At 48.9% G+C, this 20,757-nt stretch overlaps 1 protein-coding gene and 1 pseudogene across 1 annotated transcript; one reads left to right on the top strand and one right to left on the bottom strand.

Annotated features, from left to right (window-relative positions):
* The window catches only part of LOC140698235 (WW domain-binding protein 2-like), a 34,183-nt pseudogene extending 26,360 nt beyond the window's left edge, over positions 1 to 7,823 (bottom strand).
* LOC102528409 (3 beta-hydroxysteroid dehydrogenase/Delta 5-->4-isomerase-like) lies at positions 2,257 to 11,626 on the top strand. Its single transcript, XM_015249431.3, has 4 exons — positions 2,257 to 2,363; positions 2,495 to 2,714; positions 7,839 to 8,003; positions 10,408 to 11,626. The coding sequence occupies exons 2-4, from the start codon at positions 2,570 to 2,572 to the stop codon at positions 11,217 to 11,219; spliced, it is 1,122 nt and encodes a 373-aa protein (XP_015104917.1). The 5' UTR covers positions 2,257 to 2,363; positions 2,495 to 2,569; the 3' UTR covers positions 11,220 to 11,626.
* Positions 11,627 to 20,757: the final 9,131 nt, after the last annotated feature.

The raw sequence follows: 20,757 nt of genomic DNA, 5'->3' as shown, positions 1-20,757 counted from the left end.
AAGTCCAGCCCCTCTAGCCATGCTGTCCCACATAAGGTGGGAGGTGGGGAAACACAGAAGCACTGGTAAAGTTCACAGTCCAATCCCCAGGACCTCCATTAAATAGATGCTTGCATACATACATGCATACATACATATATACATACATACATAAGTGAAGCTAAAAATGGGCAAAAGATTCACTTAGATATTTCGTCTAAAAGGTATAGGAATGTTTAATAAGCATATGAAAAGATGCTCAGCATCACTGGTCATGAGAGAAATGCAAATCAAAACCATGATGAGACACTACTTCTTATCCAATAGAATCATAAGAAAGCTTGACAATGTCCATTGGATAATATGAAGAAACAATGAGGTGAAAAAACTCAAACATTCAATTCTTACTGGCAGGAAATGCAGCCACTTTGAAAAACAGTTTGGCAGCTTCTTAAGTTAAAAATAAGTTTACCATATGACCCAACAATTTCACTCCTAGCTATCTACCCGAGAGAAATGAAAGCATATGTCCACACAAACAGTCGTATGTGAATATTCATAACAGCTTTATCTGTAAGAGTGCAAAAAGTGGAACCATTCCAACTACCAACTGGCGAATGAACAAACAAAATATGGGCTATCCATACAGTGAAACAGTATTCAGTACCTAAAAGGTGGAACCACTCCAACTATCAACTGGCGAATGAACAAACAAAATATGGGCTATCCATACAGTGAAACAGTATTCAGTACCTAAAAGGAATGAAATACTGATACACTGTACAGCACAGATGAACCTCAAAAGTATATTATGATAAGTAAAAGAAGTCAGATGCCAAAGACCATATAGTGTACAACTCTATGTACACGATGTCAAGGTTCGTCGAACTAACACTTAAGATCCGAACATTTTAATGCATGTAAATTACACCTCAATTTTTATAAGCAGAAGAAAGACAGTATCTTGAGAAGCAGTGGTATTTGGGCATCTCTGGGTCATAGGCATCTGAAGCATCTACAGCATCTGCAGCTCAGGAATCCGCTGAGGGTGGTTTTACAACTAAACTGTGGGGTGAGTACAAACATCTACATTTAAAGCCACTGTGGCCCACAGCTACAGATCCCTATCTGAAAAGGCATCTTGAGAATGAATAACAAGGCAGGCAGCTCCACATAACCTATGGATCAGCTGATGAGAGCGTGACCTACTCCCAGGGTGGGAGTTAATGGACAGTGATCCAGATGCATTCACAGCCACACTCCACACTGTGGGGGGGTGGGGGGGGCACTGGGACAATTTTATAGCTAACCTAGGGCATGAGGATGGGTGCTTCGAAACAGGATGTGCATTCCTAGGTTAACATTTATGAACAGGTAACTAGTCTCGTGGGTACCAGGCACACATCAGTTTTCATCATTGTTTGGGGACTAACAGATCACAGAGGCCACCAGTCCCTAATGATTGTTATTTGGGGGGGGGTACTTTTTTAAACTTATTTACTTAAATGGAGGTGCTGAGGTTTGAACCCAGGACATTGTGCATGCTAGGCAGGCACTCTACCACTGAGCTATACCCTCCCCCTCAATGATTATAAAACTGTATCTATTGATATTGATTACAAAGCCCTTGATGACAGAGAAGTGCTGCACAGTACAGTCCTGGGTAGGGTCAACAAAAGGACAGGAGAAACTGTAAGGGCCTAAGATGGGCTCAGTTCTGTAAACAGCCATACACCTGCTGTGTTATACATGTCGTAGAACTCGGTGGTTATCACTAGCTAGCCTCTGTTCAGTGAGGAAAGCCAGAGCTCCCCAAGGGGGAAGAGAAATTGAGGTTCCAGGTGTATTGGATTGGAAAGTCATCTTCTATAGAACTTAGTGACTGGAGCTGCCATGACAGCAAGTTTCTAAACTTTGCAAAACAGCAACAGCGCTTCAGACACCACTCTGAGGAGAAACTGGACTCCAGTGGATTCCTACCCCGCCCCACCTCCCAGCCCCAGATGTATTTAGTGAAAAGGTAACAATTCGCTCTGCACCGGGGAGATTTCTCCCCATCTATTTTAAGTTCATAGATGGTGGATCTCACACAGCTGACACTGACTGCCAGGTGTCCTTAAGTGAAGGGTAAACCAAGAATCTTTGTCACGCTGTGGCCTTGAAGCTGGCTTTCTCTTCCTGTGTGTTGGGAGAAGAAAAGATACATGTTAAAGGTTGACAGGCTTTGCTTAAGAAGTGGGAGGGATGAGCAGTGAGTATGCAGAGGCAGTTCAAGGTGAAAAGTGCTGAGTCAGAGCAACAGTGTATAAACGTCCAGTCCTGCCCATAGGAGATCCAGAGACCAGGACCCAGGCTCTTTCATCTGGCTTTCGACAGTCTGACAGGTTAGAGCTTTTCCGTTTTCTTTCAGCTGTCCCGGGAGGTGCGTGGGACTTTTGCAAAAGTGGAATGGAAGGAGCACAATGGGTTTCTGTGAGCACGTCATCACCTGTCCTCTCTCTTTGGCCCTCTCCAGGGTCACTTCTCATCCAGTCTGCTCCCCAGGGTCTTCTGGTTCCTGGCAAGTGTTTCTCAGAGCTCAGGTTTGGCCATGTCTGGGTGGAGCTGCCTTGTGACAGGAGGAGGAGGCTTTGTGGGTCAGAGGATCGTCCGCTTATTGGTGGAGGAGAAGGATCTGCAGGAGATTCGGCTCCTAGACAAAGTCTTCAAATCAGAAGTTCGAGAGGAATTTTCTAGTAAGTGAACTCAGGTCCCTGGATGCCCAGAGGACCACCTCCCCACACAGAGCCCCCTCCCCAGCCTGTTTCCTGGACTGAACCTGTCGCTCCGTTCTCCTTCCGTCTCCCCTGACCTCTGCAAACGTCCTACCTCCTCTCCCCTCTGCTTCAGCAGTGTCTCTGACTTGAAGAAAACAAATTCACAAATGATCAACATCAGCTGTTTGTGACCCCTGCATGGCAGCCATACTTGCAGTGTGACAAGTTAAGCCCAGAGAGGGCGACTCTCAGTCTAGAGGACCAGTTCCCATATGTGACAAATCAGGTGCTGTCGTGGGTGGGCAGGGGCCTCTGTAAAGATAGTATCAGAGAATGCTCACCGTGCTCTTTCTGTACCGGGCACTGTGCTATGTGTTTTACTGGGTCAACTCATTTGCTCCTCATTACAACGCTCTGGGATGGGTTATAGTATTTTTTTTTTAAGATAAGAATACAGGTACAGAAAAATACAGTCCCTTCAGGCTGCTATAACAAAACATCACAGGCTGGGTAGCTTAAAAACATCAGAAACGTATTTCGCAGGGTTCTGGAATCTGGAGGTCTGAAATCAAGGTAGATTCAAGTCCTGGGGAGACCTCTCTTCCTGGTTCTTTTTTTTTTTTTTCCCAGTTACTTCATTTTTACTAGTTCACATTTTCAGCAGACAAAACAAGGTGCAAACAGGGTTTATTTCACATTAATTTATTAACTGGATTTTTTTTTGTCAAATAAATAGGGAATTCTGTTTAAATAACCATCTCCTCACTTGAAGGCCAGTCCAGGAGCAAATGAGAGCAAATTTTAGTGCATCCAGGGGGCATACTGCCAACCAGACGTGAAGCTAAAAGGGAAGGGGGCAGGCTGAGGGGCTGGCGAGAGGTCATGGTCAGCACCCTGGCCGGACCCCAGGGATCAGGTGCCGTGTTCCCTGCCTGCCTCGCAGCCCCCAAATGGACATGCACTCCCAAGTTCCAGTCCAAGAAGCCCCTTATGGAGGGAATAGCGAGAAGGCAAAGGGAAACAAATTCCAGAAAAACTAGCAGGGAAGCAGAAGGGCCCCCTCCCCTGCCGCAGGGGCCTGGCCCTGATGCCACCGCCCTGGCAGCTCAGGGGAGAGCTCCAAAAGTCAAAAGTGGTGGCAACAGGATGACCAGGACAGGACAGGGAAGGGAAGGCGAGCGAGACGGGGGCCGAGGCTGGCTGGGAACGGAATGTGGGCCGACAGTCCGGCAGGAAGGGGGCCTCTCACAGCCAGGCACAGACTAGAGTGGGGGGATGTGAGTAGGGCCTGGCAGGGGCCCCAGGGAAGACACGTGGCTTGTCTGACGGAGCTCGTGAGGTTGAGGATAAAGGCGCTACCAAAACAGGGGGCAGAACTGCTGGAGGAGGTGACCAGAGAGTCCCTCCGTGTGTAGAAGCCAAACAGGAACAAGGGGGGTGCCCCCAGAGGTGGGGGGAGGGAAGCGCCTGGGGGTTCTGGGCTCGTGTGGGAAGCTGGGAGGCACCGCCCCCGAGTCAAGAGGCCCCTCCCCTCCCTCAATGACAGTTCCTGGTAACTGTTTTATAATCAAACCTGGAGGAAGGACAAGGCTCTCCCATCACCTCCCACCCCAGACTCAGCCCAAGGGGAGGGGAGGAAAGAGGGATGAGAGGTGGGAGGAGTGGGTGGGAGGGGTCTGCTGGGTCTTCTTACCTTCTGGGGGGTAGTAGGGAGCTGGCGGGGGCCGGTTCGTGGGCCTGCAGGCGCTGTGCGGGTTGCCCGGGTTGCACTAGGCGCTGGCAGCTGCTTCTGCGGCCTTGGCTTCAGCTACACGAGTGCAGGGGACATCGGGGCTGCTGACTGGAGGTTCCATGGGCCCGGGGTAGGGCGGTGGCGGGGGCTGCACATATCCCATGGCTCCATCCATCATGGAAGGTCCTGGATAGAACTTAGGTGGGGGCGGTGGATAGGCGTAGCCAGGAGGGCAGGGGTACATTCCACTGGTGACTGGAGGGGGGTAAGACATAGGCCCCGCTGGGCATGTAAGAGTAACCATAGGCTCCGCTGGGGGCTTCACCTCGGTAGGCTTAAGATGCCACCTGTAGCATCCGTTGTCCAAATTCGATGGCACCCCCTGCCATAAAGGTCAATTTGTACGACGCAGAGCCTTCCCAGCCACCTCCTGCTTCGGCCTTCACTGTTCCCTTGATGTAGTTTGCCCCAAACACAGGCTGCTTGATCTCACAGTCCTTCATCAGATAAAATGGCATCATGAAAGACTGCATGGCGTCCTTCCCCTTGGACAGAAAGATGACCCGGTACGAGGTAAGGTAGATGGTGCCCTTCTTGGTACCTTTGAAGGCCTCTGGCACGTTTCTCATGTCATTGAACGTAAGTTCTACATGGTCATAGGACATTAGGATGCTCTCAGTGTTGCTGACGATCACTCCGCCGCCCTCCGTGTGGTTCTTGTTGAGCGCCATAGTCTCTCGGAACAGGGTCCTCTCTTCCTGGTTCTTGGCCTGCACGTTCTCGCTGTGCCCTCGCATGGTGGAAGGGACCCGAGATCTCTCTGGGGTCTCTTTTATAAGGACACGAATCCCACTCATGATCCTAATGCCACCACATTGGCTTTCGGATTTCAAGAAATGGATTTGAGAACACGCAGACATGCAGACGTAGCAGGGGTTAATTACCTTGTTCCACGCCCCACACGTGGAAAATGACAAAGCTGGATTTGAGCCCAGGCAGTCTAGCTGCAGGGTCTGTGCTCTTAACCACCAGTTTTTCTGGTAGCTTCTCCCTGGGCCCTCCTCCAATCCAGCTCACACTACAGCAGCAACTACATATTCCATCTCTGCAAAACACAGGAAGTCCAGGGAGCCTTGGAGAGGGAGGGAGCTGTGGCTCCACCACTGAGGCATCCACAGTGCCCTCTGCTGGTCTGTCTGCATCCCTGCAGACTAATGGGATAAGCGCTCTTCAGCACTGGGCTTTGGACTTCTCCCTCCTCCACACGTCAAGTCCTTGGAGCCAGTCTGCTGAAGTTAGCCTTAAAGGGGAGGCAGAGGAAGACGGGAGGAAAGCAGAGGTGGGGACACAATCAGAAAATTAAACAGCTAATTCCTCTGCCTTTCTCCCACTTGGTGGCCTTTTGGGAGCTGCCTAACCGTGGGAAGGGGCTGGGGCAGAGCTAATCTGGTACATGCTTAAGGAGAGCAGATGTTTCTTCCAAGCTGTCACCCAGGAAGGCAATTTTCCAGCCTTGAGTTTTTCACTCTGAATTTCTCTCTCGCTCTCCTCCGGCCTCCATTGCCAATTTCACTAAAATTGACTTATCCTCACTCTGCCGTGGAAAAGTGCCAGTCCTGCGTGTGGGTGACGGGAAAGTGAGCAGGCTTGAGTCTTCACTAGAAGTGGGACTTGGACCTGTCCCTCACTCTCTCTGAGCCTCAGTTTCCTTGCCTGTAAAGTGAAAATCAGAGTACATATCTCATGAGATAGGTACTGTGAAAGGAAATCAGAAAACTGAAAGTTGTGTGCCAAATAAAAAGCACGAAATAAGTACAGGGTGTTTACCCAAACTGTACGTAGGGTGGCATTTATTTTGTGGGCTAATTTGAGGTGATGATGTTACTGGCGGTGCCACTCCCCAGGGGCTTCAGAGGAGATGGAAGCCCTGATGTCGTATCCATGGCCCTTGGGTAGATGGCTGTCCTGTTCGTCTGTGGGTGGCTGATTTCTGCTTTTGAGGATATCTAATAAGAGCTCTTTCAGTTAAATCCATCATTTGGTCCTATGTTAAATTCCTGGGTTTTTAAAAAATTTTGTTGAAGTATAGTCAGTTATAATGTATCCATTTCTGGTGCACAGCATAATGTCCCAGTCATATATACACATACATACATTCATTTTCATATTATTTTCCATTATAGGTTACCACCAGATACTGAATACAGTTCCCTGTACTATACAGGAGAAATTTTTCAAAAAATCTATTTTACATAAAGTAGTTAATATTTGCAAATCTTAAACTCCCAATTTATCCCTTCCCACCCCCTTTCCCCCCGACGCTATAACCATAAGTTTGTTCATTATGTCTATGAGTCTGTTTCTGTTTTATGGATAAGTTCATTAGTGTCATCTTTTTTCTTTTCTTTTCTTTTTTAATTCCACATATGAGTGATATCATATGGCATTTTTCTTTCTCTTTCTGGCTTACGTCACTTAGAACGACAGTCTCCAGATCCATCCATGTTGCTGCAGATGGCATTATTTTATTCTTTTTTATGGCTGAGTAGTATTCTATTGTGTAAATATATCAGATCTTCTTTATCCAGTCTTCTATCGATGGACATTTAGGTTGCTTCCATGTCTTGGCTGTAGTATATAGTGCTGCTATGAACATCGGGGTGCATGTCTCTTTGCAACTAAATTCCTGTTAATAAGCACCACTATCCTCCTGATCACTCAGGCTGGAAAAACTCAGGCTGCCTTTCACTCTTCCTCTTCCTCTCAGCTCATCTCCAATAAGAACCAGGACCTGTCAAGATAAGGTCTGAAAGTCGAACCTTGTGTGTGTCTCCCCTTCTCAGCTCCCACTGCTGGACCCTGGGTTCCATCCCTCCTCCTGTGAACTGTGGTGCAGACGGTCCAATTAATCTCATGATCACCGTGCTTTCTCTTCTGCCCCCTGACACTGATCTGCTTTGTAAGACCGCAGCCAGGGTTAGCTTCCTTCACAACTCTGTCCACATTTCTCCATACACGATTTCTCATTCCCTTCCAAATTCAATTCAGACTGTCTCCTTAATATATTGTATGAACTCCTCATGAGTGTCTTCAATGATTTTGTGTTTCAGGCACTCTTGGCTCCTCACTGCTTCAACTCTTTTTTTGGGAAAGAGAAGGGGTGGAAAGAGATGTTGGCTCTTTCTCCAGAAATGCTACACATTCTGATTTCTGTGCCCTGGTTGACTTGTTCCTTCCATGGGATGTCCCCCCTTCTCCGCCCCTCTTCCCCTCAATCTACCTGTCCCTGAAGACCTGGGTAAAATGCCACCTTTATCAGGAAACTTCCAGGTCTGGAAAGCCTTCCAGTGACTAGACTCATGTTCACACAGAGCTCCAGAGCAAGATCAAGCTGACCATGCTGGAGGGAGACATTCTGGATAAGCAGTGCCTGAAGGACGCCTGCCAGGGCATCTCGGTGGTCATCCACACGGCGGCCATCATTGACGTCGTGAATGCCGTGCAGCAAGAGACCATCATGAACATCAACGTGAAAGGTACAGGGTCCCGGGGAGGAGATGGAGCGAGGTGGGCCAGCGAGGGGCAGAAGCCAGGATGAGGAAGGGAAGGGAAGCTGGTTGAACCCCTGCCGAGCGGGCGCCAAGTGCTTCTGCTGGTCACCTCCAATAGAGATTCAGGGCCTGCATCCTCAGTTTTTTCAGATGAGTAAACTAGGGCTGGGAGGGCTAAACAACATGTCCAAGGCCCTAGGGGTAGTGAGAGAGAATTTAAACCCACACCTGTGTGGCTCCAAAGGCCATGAAAGCTCTTTCTTCTGCTGCTCCAATTAAGTGTGGACTAAACTCCAACCTCAAACTCCTGTTCTCCAGCCACCTCCTGCCTCCCCTGGGCTGGAACCAGACCTTCCAAGTACTTCCTTGGTCAGAACATTAACCCTTCTGTGTGGCTAGAAGCGGGTGGTCACGCTACGGCCAAGAACTAAGAGCTTTGTGATAGGAGGTGCCTCCAAGTCAGGAGCGACGGGCCACAGCTCCAGGCTGGCTCCCTTCAGGCAGGATTTCCTGCACAGGACCCCCAAGGGTAAGAGGACCAGAGACCTCTAGCTCAGCTCCCGGGGATTCCTCCCAGGAGAACTAGCAAAGCTGGTTCACAGTGGCCTGGCAGTACAGAATTATCCACCACTAGCCTTCCCATAATATTTTCTAAACAAGAATAGTTTCCCATTATCCATAACAGCGTCCCCTCAGCTCACTGCCAGGTCTACTATTGAAGAGTAGTTCTAGCCAGGAGCCCCAAGGACACCCTCCTTAATCCTCATCCCTTCAGTGCTTGGTGGCTCTTTCTGAATTGTGGCTTTCCAATCTACTTTAAATCTAGACACATTCACTCCAGGGATTAGTTTAAACCCCTTATTAATTTGCTCTGTAGTATCATCCCTCTGATCCCTGGGAGCCAGCCTCTCTAGGACCACAGCACCCCAGCCCCCAGCCCATCTGTCTTCCACGCCCTGCCCACCGGAGTTGGTCTACTCAGAGACTCCTTTTCTAAAGCAACTCATTGCTTTTGCATCTCCAGCCTAAAATAGAACAATCTCAAAAAAAAAAAAGAAAAGACCCTTTCTAGTTTCTACTTAGCCACACCCCTGATCACCCCTGATTGCTGCCAGGAAGGTGCTAAGATTAACCAGTTTTTAGTTTTCAGGCCCCCTTCTCATAATTTCTACTCTACAGAGCTGCCAGCAACAGGGCATTTGAAATCCCTCGGAAATGTTAGAGGCCGCTGTTGACTAAAAGTAGTATTGCTCCCAGGTTTAGAAAATACATCCCAGTGATGGTCATTTCCCTCTCTGCAGGTGAATTAGCTCCAAAGTTTCTCTGCTTCTAGATTTAATGAAAAAGAAAAAATGAATCTTGTCCTCCTGAAAATCAAATTGGACAAAGGCTTTAAAAGGGATTTTGTTTTTCAAAATACCACCCAAAAAACTGTGCTTTGCCGGGAAATTCCTTCCTTCTTGTCGGAAAGGCACTCTAGACTACCTCCACGAGCTAAAATGCTCGCCGGCTCAGGGGATTCGGCCAGGTCCCCCCATTATAGATATTACCAGCAGAGGGCGCACTCCCCTCTGGTTCTTCACCAGGCTCAACATACAAAGCCCGCGCAGGGCTCTAGAACGCTAAGTAAAAAGGCTTATCACCCACCCACGCCTTCCCGCTTTTCCTACCTGGGTAAACAGAGTCACAGCCAGAATTAGGAGTGGCCTTTGTAGGGAACACACAGAAACAGAGTCTGGATCTCTAGCTTCTCCCCAGAACCCACCAATCATTTGCACAGTGACTCAAAAAGGGTCCTTGGGACGTTTTTATTGGTCTTCAAAAAAAAAAAAAAAAAAAAAAAGAAAGAAAGAAAGAAAGAAAAGAAAAAGAAAAATACGAACAATTCAGTGTATATTTAAGAGTGTATATTACCTATATACATATACACAACTCTGTGTGTGCATGTGAGTCCTTCAACTGTCTTCTTTTGCCTAAAAGCTAGAATTGTCTATATTCCAAGAGGCTGGCCTCCTGATTTTCTTATTTAAGATAGTCTGTCTTTAAGGAGGTGGTAGAGGTGAAAAATGAGCATTTTTAAATCTCCTTACTCTGCAAAATATAAAGTGGCACCTCTCCATCCTTCTCCAAAATTAAACATTCTTATGCAGGTCCATGAAACCCAAAAGCTTAGAAATGCTTGCTCTCTAGAACCCAAGTCTTGGTCCCTTTTCATTTTTGCCTTTTGTCCTATGGCCATAGCATGGTCACATCTCAGCCAGAGACACAGACAAATGCACTCCTGTTCTGCAATAACCACCCGGCTGCGGGGTGAGAGGCAGACTTTGCCTCCGGGCACGGCTGGCTCTGGGTTATCTCCTGACACTGATGGTGTGCTCCCCGTGGGCAGGTACCCAGCTCCTGTTGGAGGCCTGTGTTCAGGCGAGTGTGCCCATCTTCATCTATACCAGCACCATAGAGGTGGCTGGGCCCAACTCCTACAAAGAGGTCATCCAGAATGGCCACGAAGAAGAGCAACTCGAAAGCCGATGGCGCGCTCCATATCCACAAAGCAAAAAGCTTGCTGAGAAGGCTGTGCTGGAAGCTAATGGGTGCGCTCTTAAGAACGGTGGCACTTTGTACACTTGCTCCTTACGGCCCATGTATATCTATGGGGAGGGGAGCCCCTTCCTTTTTGGCTACATGGACAGTGCCCTGAAGAACAATGGCATGCTGACAAATTACTGCAGGTTCTCCGTCGTCAACCCAGTTTATGTTGGCAATGTGGCCTGGGCCCATATTCTGGCCTTGAGGGCCCTGCGGGACCCCAGAAAGGCCCCAAGCATCCAAGGACGGTTCTACTACATCTCAGACGACACGCCTCACCAAAGCTATGATGACCTCAATTATGCTTTGAGCAAAGACTGGGGCTTCCGGCTTGATTCCAGAATGAAACTTCCTGTTTCTCTGCAGTACTGGCTTGCCTTCCTGCTGGAAATGGTGGGCTTCTTGCTTAGTCCAATTTACAAATACAAGCCCACCTTCAGCCGCCACCTCGTGACACTGTCAAACAGTGTGTTCACCTTCTCCTATAAGAAAGCTCAGCGAGATCTGGGGTATGAACCCCTCTTCACGTGGGAGGAAGCCAGCCAGAATACCACGGAATGGGTTGGCTCCCTGGTGAGACAGCACAGGGAGACCTTGAAAACAAAGACTCACTGATCTGGGGGCGACGACAATGTGGATGTGCATATTGCTAGATGTCTGTCAAGCTCTCTCCTTCCGGCTTCCTACAGAGAGTAACACAGACACAGGCCTGGATACTACAGCCTCCCTTTTACAAGATGGCCATCTTACTGTCTCACTCCCGCCACCAGAAACCTTCCCAGCCACTGGCCCCGCCAGGAGATTTCTGCCCTACCTGCTCTTTAGAGGACAGACAAGGTGATTTGCTGTCGTTGCTGGTCCTGAAGTCTCAGTTGCTCATTCTGAGCTATTTGGGCTACTTTTCACTGAGAGTTTTGCCTGTTGGTTCCATTTCCTTTGGTAAATGCAAAAGCATTTCTTTTGAAAGTTCGTATTCCTTCACACAGCTCAATGAAAATAAATGTTTTAATGGCTTATCAGGAGGAAGTTGTGGTTTATGTGAATATATGCTTTTTCCTTTCCCCTCTGTTTCCAGGTGTCACCATCTCCTACTTAGGAAAGCAGCATGGAACTGGGGTGGGCAGAAGCATCCGGAGGGGAAACTAGGATCAATTAAGCACCTACTATGTTTCAGGCGTGTCACAGATGACGGACATGCATCACTTCTTTAACCCTCACCAGAAACCTAGGGGCCAGGGGTTACTATGTCCTTTTATGAATAAGGAAATTTGTTCACAGTCACACTAACTGGTAGGTGACCAGGACATTTAATCCAGATCAACTGACTTGAAACCCCTTATCTCCCCACTGAATCGTGTAGCCTGAACTGCCCAAAATTTACAGCAAAGTGGGGAGGGGTGGTGGATAGGTTTGTCGGGGGTGCAGCGGAGCACTGGAGCATGGGGTGCTGATCCTTGGGAGAGCCCAGCTCCCTTGGGTCACCTACCTCCTGCCTGGTCCTGTGCAGGAAACTCCCTAGGACCAAGGAGAACCCCTTGGGGGAATCTGAGAGGTGTTCATACCCTTGTCCGCTGGGCAAGGGAGAAGCAGAGAGGCAGCCAGCCTCACTGCCAATGCCACTGTCCTTGAAGATCTCTAGAATACTCCTGGGTACATGTGTGTTGGCGACTCTGGCAACTCATAAGCCTGTATTCCAAGCTTTCAAATCACACAATGAAGCCACACCATGGGTTCCTAGGAAAGTAGAGGGAACTTGGGTGAGCTCCCTCAAACATTTGTCTCCTGCTCAGCCCCAGAAGTAGAGGTCTACTCCGTCACACCTCCAGGCTTAACTTGTGCTCCTCCTCATTCCTTCTCCCCGTCCCTCCCTCACCCTTCATGCTCTCTGCCCTTATCCCTCCACCTCCTTAGCCTCTGTCCCTTCCCTCCATCTTCCCCTTAGTCACTGGTCCCCTCATCCTGCTCAACTCCCCTAAGAGAAAGAGGCCAATCAAGACAACTTTGGGGACGTAAGTGATGACACATTCATTAACTAAACGGAGGACCAACAGCCAAAAGAGATACTGTCAGGCCAACAAGGACCATGTGACCTGAAGCAGGTGACGAGGTGGCTGTGGGCGTCAGAGTGTGGGAGATGGGCTGTGTCTCCCTCCAGACCAGGGTGTTGTCATCTGTATGAGCCACCGTCACACAAGAATCACAGCCAACATCAAGATGGCCTCTTTCTTGCTTGGAATTAATGGATCATGAATTCAACTGAATTATCACAAAGGAGATAGTTTAAGCATTCACTGTTAAGAAGAAAGGAAAAGAATGCTCTGGCCCAGACAGACAGGTTTCTGTCACCTTCGAAACCCCAAGGGACGAAGGGTCAGCACCCCAAGATCCGGGTGGAGTCGTCCCACGGGAGTGGGGTGAGATGAGAAATGAAACCCTCTCTTGCTGCCATCCTCCACTACACAAAACACAGGAGGCAGCATCTGTCCAGCCTTGTAAGGTGTGCACGCCTCCATATGTCTGTGCCAACAGGGAAGGAAGGAAACAAGGGTGGTGGAGTCTGGATCAAATTCCCATCAGTCATATTTTCAGCCTGGTGAAGCCCCACACCTATAAACCACTTCATTGGGTTGGCGTGCGCGGAGAAAGAGGGGAGGGGATCTGACCAGCTGTTGGTCTCAACTGAATAAGCATGAAAACCTGGGAATGTTTTGGCCAACGAGTCAGCCATGCTTAATGCCTGCACAGAATAAAGCACGGGGCCATCTGAGCTCCCACACACGAGCCCGGGGGTGCACTGCATAGGGAGAACCACACGGGGGCAGCAGAGGCTCGGAGGGAAGAAGGAAGCCGCGCCGGCCTGGGTCTGAGATTGGGGCCCGCCTCATCCCAGAGGACCTGACTGTTCTAGGCAGCTGGGCCCACCCTAAAACAGATGACGCAATTTAACTGTGTATGGTACTGCATGTGAATATGCATGCTTTTTTCCTGCAGAAATTTCAGGGTGTTTAATTACAAGATGCTAACCTGGATCCTGCTGGGGGTGTTCTGTAATATATGATAGATACACTTAAGATCAAAAAGAAATCTGAATTCCAAGCCACATCTAGCTGTACGTGACAATAGTACTCTTATTATCCTAATTTGACATATGAGGAAATGGAGACACAGAGAGGTTAATTACTTACTCAGGGTCACCCAGCTGTTTAGTGGTTCAGTTCCAGCAGTGAAAAGGCTTTTTGACTTTAAAGATTTTACATGAAGATGGCAAACTCACACGCCTGCAGGAGCCAGACACCCATGCGTATAGGTGAGGCAAGCTAGAGCTAAGAGGCCTTAGGGAGCGGTGGGGAGTGTGGCATGCCTCAGGGGGGCAGCTGCGGCAGAGCCCCTGCCGATTCCTGTGGGAATATTCCCCAAGTTACCAGATCTGCTGACCCTTCAAGGAAAGCAAAACTTCCCATTTTTTTTATGTGAAATCTTTTGATTTCTAAATACTGTCAACTAATTCTAAATTTGAAAAACAGTGTGAAGACCAGCCCTGGGAACGGGATGGCGTGGGCTAGTGCTTAAATTGTATGTGTAATGTTTTGTTCCTTAAAAAACGGGTGGTGAGGTATTGGAGGCCGTCTATTCATTCTCGGCTATAGGTTCCGAGTATTGATGATAACGTATTCTGTACTTTTCTGTACAGGTTATAACTTTTTCATAAATTAATTTTGATTAAAAAATAAGAGTTCAAACTCACAAAGTACACCTGCGGGCTGGACTGACCCCCAGGGCTTCCAGTTTCCCATCTCTGCTCCTGTCTTGCGGGGGCAGATGAGGCGTGGTAAGTGCTGTACACAGTAAAATGTACCAAGATCCATCAGAGAGATCACGTGCTTCCTGGGGATCCCATCTGGGTCAGGGACTCGGTGGAGCTCTTGCATTTGGGCTGGATATTGACAATGGGTGGGATTTCAATGGGCAGATATGCGTGGGAATGTGTTCCAGGCAGAGGCGATGGAGTCAGGAAAGACAGCGTGGTGGGAAAGGGGAATCATTTTCAGGCAACTCTGTGACCAGTGTGGACAGACCAGAGAGCGCAGGTGCAGGAGAGGATGGCAGACACACCTGGAAAAACATGATGGGGAAAGACCGGGGTCACCTTGGGTCACCTCTAGGAGACACTTTGCTTCCTTCCTTCTTTCCCCTTCCAAAGACATTTGAACTTTTAACTACTTCACATGTAACATGCCCCACCTTCTCTGGAAAATTAGGCTGTTTAAGAACAAGGAGCCTGTCTCCATGTCCCCTCTAGCAGCAAATATTGATAGTCACCGCTGAAGAACTTGGAGATTACTCGCTATGTTGTGGGACACTGCTGAAGATTCTTGTTTGGCTGTTCCTGGAAGATGACTTTGGCAGCAGTGTGGACTGGGAGAGGTCAGGAGGATACTTCAAGAATCTAGGCAACAGGGGGCGGGTAGAGCTCGGTGGTAGAGTGTGTGCTTAGGATGCACAAGGCCCTGGGTTTGATCTCCAGTACCTCCATTAGAAAAATAAACAAACAAACCTAATTACCTCCCCTCTGAAAAAAATTTTTACAAAAGACTAGAAATCAAGGCCTGATTTATGTAGTGTTGACAAAGGGGACACGGGGCAGCTGAGGCCCGCCTGAGGCAGAATGGGCGTTACTTTAGGCAATGCCTGAGTGTGACCACTGCACCCCATGCACCCACTTTCTGAAGCCAGAAACCTAGATGCCCTTCCCCCACTCTCCTTCCAGCCTATCATTCAGCCCTCCCCATTTCACCTCCAAAACACCTCCCGAGGGTGTCTTCTCCCTCCCTAGTAACGCAGCCTGGTTTCCTCACACCTCTTGCGTTGCCTCCCTGCCTCGGAGAATCAGGAAATTCATTCTCCGCAGTGTTGGGGGAGTTGTCCATCCAACATAAAGTCTGACCACGTCACTCCCTTCCTCAAGACCATTCAGTGGGGCCCCTCGGCCCTTTAGGATAGCCCTGAGTGTCTTAGGACAATGTATGAAGCCTCTCAAGATCGAGCCCCTGCCTGCCTCTCCAGACTGAATTCCACCGATCCCTGCCCTGTCTCCAGATTCCCCCACTCTGCGCCAACAGGAGGCCAGTGCCGAGGGCCGCCAGCGTACATCACGCTTTAACACACGCCTATGCCAACGCGTGGTGCTCCCTCTGCGTACAGCTCCCCCGCCCACCTCTCCTGCCGCCACATCCTTCTCACCTCCTTATTCACCCTCCCGAGCTTCCCAATTTATCGCCCCTGCACCTGGTGCGTATCTAAGTGCTATGTACGTGTTCGGCCTCCCTGGCTACACTATCATATCCTGGAGGGGCAGGAACTCACCATTTCATCTCTGGGTCCCCAGTGCCGGGTCCTGTGCCTGACAAAAAGTGGACACACGGATGGCCAGACGGATGGGTGGATGAAGAGACAGACAGGCAGCACGCAAACAAACAACTGAATGGCTGAGATGGGGAGCAAAGGGAGTCAGGGAGGCAGAAGGAAGGACAAAGAACATTCGGGGTAAGGGGTGGACGAATGAATTCATCTGCATTCTATGAAGAGGAAATGAGTGACGAGTGCACGGAGAGAACGTAAGAGGGGAGGGACTTCTATGAAGGCAAAACCTAGCTGCTAGGATTTTAAGGGGACTGGAAACCAGATGTACAACCTGAAACAATGCTGTGCCCAGACAGTTTTTATACTACAAAAATAAGGAAGTTCTATTTCTAAAAACTGACTTCCGAAGAAACTCTCCCACTCTCTTACGTGACTCGAGGTGAGGACTTCTCAATCCTCTGGTTACAGTCAGGGCTTCTTAAAGCACCCAAGGGATTCTGGGGAAGTTTGCGGGGAGTCCTTTTCTTTTCTCGTGGCCCAGGATCCCAAGGGTCTGGACACGGAATGGACTTGGGAGTTTCAAAGCGTGAAAGAGGCTCATTATGACGACATGGGGCTGGAGAGGGCGGCAGGGGGAGGACCGACAAAAAGTGGATTGGCCGCTCTATCACCAAAGGCAGGGGGCTCTGGGGTCAGCTGCAAACTCTGGAACAGTCACCAGTCTGTTCTGGAGACTTGAAGCTCCCCACTAGTTAAGAGCTCAGTCTTTCCATGAGAAACAGAAGAACCTACACCCACAAAGTCAGCCCTTCCTCCAAACAGGTACTGGCGACAGGAGTGGGTGCAAGGTGGGCTGCTGGCCCCATCACCATCCTCGTGTGGACCCTGGCTGTTAAGGTAGGAATAGCCTTCTTTCTCGTCGGCCGGGACCTAAATTCCTCCTCACACCAGCGCAAGTGTGAAGTCACTACATAGTGACACGCTCCCCCACTCCTGGCCCCGTGCTTGGCTTACTGCCCTGCTGTGGACCCCACATTTGGAAGCTGGGGGGCGGGGATAAGAGAGAACATTTGGAAAGAGGGCAGAGGTCAGGCTTAACCAGCACATCAGCTGCCTGCATCTTCTATGGAATGTGGGTCCTTGACAGGCAGGCGCTAGGAACGAAGGTAGCTGGATGAGGGGGGCCTGGGGAAGGGGGAAGAGGAGGGCAAAGGGAAGAGAGCATTTCCTCATTTTAGAAGCAGACCATTTCCTCAAATAACAACAAAAACTCTAGGGGGAGGGTATAGCTCAGTGGTAGACAGCATACTTAGCATGTATGAGGTCCTGGGTCCAATCCCCAGTACCTCCATCAAAAAAGAAAATTGGGATTAACAGATACACATCACTACATATAAAATAGATAAGCAACAAGGACCTACCATATAGCACAGGGAACGATATTCAACTAGGATTCAAACCGTGTTTCTTGTAATGAGCTGTAATGGAAAAGAAACTGAATACATATGTATGTATGTATGTGTATGTATAACTGAATCACTTAGCTCTACACCTGAAACTAAAATTGTAAATTGACTACACTTCTATAAAACTTAAGAATTAAAAAAGGAAATAAATAAGAAAAAAGAAAAAGAATGAAAACCGGATTCTCTTTCAATTTTGCTTTCAAAGTTAGGCAAATCCCCTTACTTTCCTGGGTCTGTTTCCTTACCTGCAAAATGAAGGTTGTGGCCCACGTCTAAGGTCCATCCCAATAGCACTGGGGAGCCGTGAGTCAGCTACATCTCCCCCGGCACCCCCCATATTTCTGCAGCTAACCCGCACAGTAACACCGCCCTCTCTTTGAGTATTTCTGTTTGTGCAAAGCCAAGGCTGAGGACTCAGTTTCCCAGCCCTGCCCCAGCTCTCTTGGCACCGGGCACCTCATCCGTTACGGAAAATTGGAGACAACACAGTCATCGTGCAAGCAAATGCCTCTCTCCCCCTTCTCGGCTCCCAGGAGCTATGATGCAAGCTCCTAAACCTTCCAAGAACCTTCATGTTTGTTATTTGGTTTGGTCTTCTCCCTACATGTCACACCTGCATCTTTCCACTGGAAGACAAGGCCAAGATCAAGTCCACCTGCAGTGCCCAGCCTAGGCCGCAGCAAGGTTGGACAGCGGCTCTCTCCATCCAGAGCTTTTGTGGCTGTGAAGTCAGGTCTCTGACCCCTACTATGTCACTAACCCAGGGGGCAGTAGGGCTACCTCAGCCAAAGCCTTGAGGTGGTCCTGGTCTATCGAAGTTCCACTCTATTCAGACGCTTCCTGACGAAAGAAATGTCTAGCCAGATCTCGTAGCGGTCCCTTACGTCATTAGCCTCTCCAAGGTCACACACTGCCCCTCTTCTCCAACCACAAAGCCAGATAAAGCAGACACTGCCTGATTTGCAGCGGTGGTGACTGAGACTTACAGTCACAACAGTCCTCAGCAGAGAAACTGCTTTATCCTGAGCCTTTGGGGAGGTACCGTCTTGCCCAGGTGTGACACTGGAAGGTATTAAGAAGTTCCTCCTTGTGGGGCAGGTATAGCTTAGAGGTAGAATGTGTGCTTAGCATGCATGAGGTCCTCGGTTCAATCCTCAGCACCTCCATTAAAAAATACATAAATAAATAAATATACCCAATTACCTCCCCACACAAAAATAAAAAATTTAAAAATTAAAAAAAAGAAGTTCCTTCTTTCCTCTCTCCTGCCCGCCCGTCGCCCCCCCTCCCCTGCCCCAGGCCAAACACTTGAAGTTACACAGTTTGCAAAATGATTCACCACAAGGAAGCTGGGTTGGATGTTAGGCCGAGAACAAAACAGCCTTTCCTTCACCCTCCGGACTGTTAGGACATGCGGGCTTCTCCCTCTCTCACACATGTACCCCAGCATCAGGCACTGGCCAGCACACGGCCACTCGGCCGGCTGTGAAGTGAATTCCTCAGGGACTCTGCTCTTAGCAAGCCACAGACTTGGGGCACAACAGAGGCCGCCCAGACACCAGAAATGTATACGGGTTATTAGGGGAACGTCTCTGCAGAAGAGCTACTCCAGCCCTCATAGGTCAGGGAGGGCATCTCAGAGGAGGAGTATCTTCTGTGAATAACTGTCTGCACTGAACTGCTTCCATTGAATCCAGTCTCCAGTAACAGGTGGGCCCAGAACCTTTCAGTCCTTTCACTCAGGATGAAACCGTTCCAATTATATACGTGGGAACGCCAGCTTGAGCACTGGATGTACAGGTATCTTTTTCCGTCTTAAGCCCAGGGATATCTGGTACATGAAACACCTTGTCACTTACTTCTTTGGTTTCGAAAGCTGAGCATCCTGGCTGCTGTGAAGAGCCAGGTCACCTCATCACAGATGGGTGCAGAAGGGACTGTGAACAGGATCCCGCCAGGGCAGCTGGAAATTGAAAACCATTGGAATGTGCTTTGGGTTAACAGAGGTGACCTTGAAATGCAGGCGGGCAGCAGGGAACTGCAGGCACTTGAGGCTCTGACTGGGCGATGCTAGTCAGTTCAAGCTGAGGACCTGCTGGTGGGTTCCTCTGACCACCAGGGGCAGCTGAGAAAAAAAGAAATGCATGGAATTTTGCTTTGCAAAGTGAGCGGAGTGAATGAGGATCAGAAAGGAGAGGAGGAAGGCAGTCTGTGTTTGGCAAACACAGAAGGGCCAGTGGCAGCCTGCGGTGCCCATGGGGCAGTGTCTGATGAACAGCAAAGCAGGCACTTTCTTGGCCTTACTTACTATCTTTATTTGGGGAAGGCATGTGGGAAAGGTAGGCGAAACAAAGGAGATAGGCAGAAAAGCCTGCTGCACGTGACAACCCCGTTGGCATTTGACAGATGCCCTCTGTACCTCTTAGGAGAGGATTTGAGGCTTATGAGTTTTACTTACTAAAATCTCCAAGGAAAAAAGGAAGTGTTTAAATGGTCCTATGGACTTCTCAACCCTTGTTGAGATTTCCATTAAATTCCTATTAAAATAGCCTAGGAAGACTTTGCAAAATCACAGGTACTTGGACATGACCACAGACCAATCCATCAATGCCTGGAACACTCTTTTGGTTTGGGTTTTTTGTTTTTGTTTTTGTTTTTAAATCTCTCCAGGTAATTCCACTGTGCAGTTAATGTTAAATGAAGAACATCTCTGTCTGAAATTAATCAAGCCCAGAGAATTCCAAGTTGACCAGAGACACCTTCTGTAAATGGGACGTGGACAGAGGCTGCTCTAGGAGGAAGTTCAGGCTGAGCATCCCCTCACGGTGCAGTGCTGAAGACCAGGTCTACTGCTGTGTCCCCACAGGACGCTGAATGAATCCTTCAAGTGCTTGGTTTAATGTAGTTTCTCCAGGGACCAGGAGTTAGACTGGTGGTTGCTTCAAGCCAGAAAAAGTCAGGCTTGGGGAGGAATGTTGCAGTCCCAGAACTGACTGCCCTCCTTCCAGGATCAGAACCCAGCATTTGCCGGCCCTGCTATTTACCGGCCCTGCTAGGTAGGGAAAGGGCTGTGGACATTCTCTCAAGGAGGTAGCTGTGATGATTAAAAGAAATTAAGGTTTTTTTATGCTTTTTATGCTTCCTCTTCTCTATTTCTTGGGAAACCCTTCCTTCCACACTGCTCTCTCATTGTTTCCCTGATGTTGGGCAGAGACTAGCTAAAAAGTATTTTGAGCAAAAGGTCAGTCTAGCTGATAAGTTCCATTCCGTAATATGAGTAGCCACTAAGTTACATTTCTGAGAACTGGGGGAAAGAAAATACTCTG

Source organism: Vicugna pacos, chromosome 9, assembly GCF_048564905.1.
Source record: "Vicugna pacos chromosome 9, VicPac4, whole genome shotgun sequence".
Taxonomy (NCBI): Eukaryota; Metazoa; Chordata; class Mammalia; order Artiodactyla; family Camelidae; genus Vicugna; species Vicugna pacos.
This window is presented reverse-complemented; position numbering and strand designations above follow the sequence as displayed.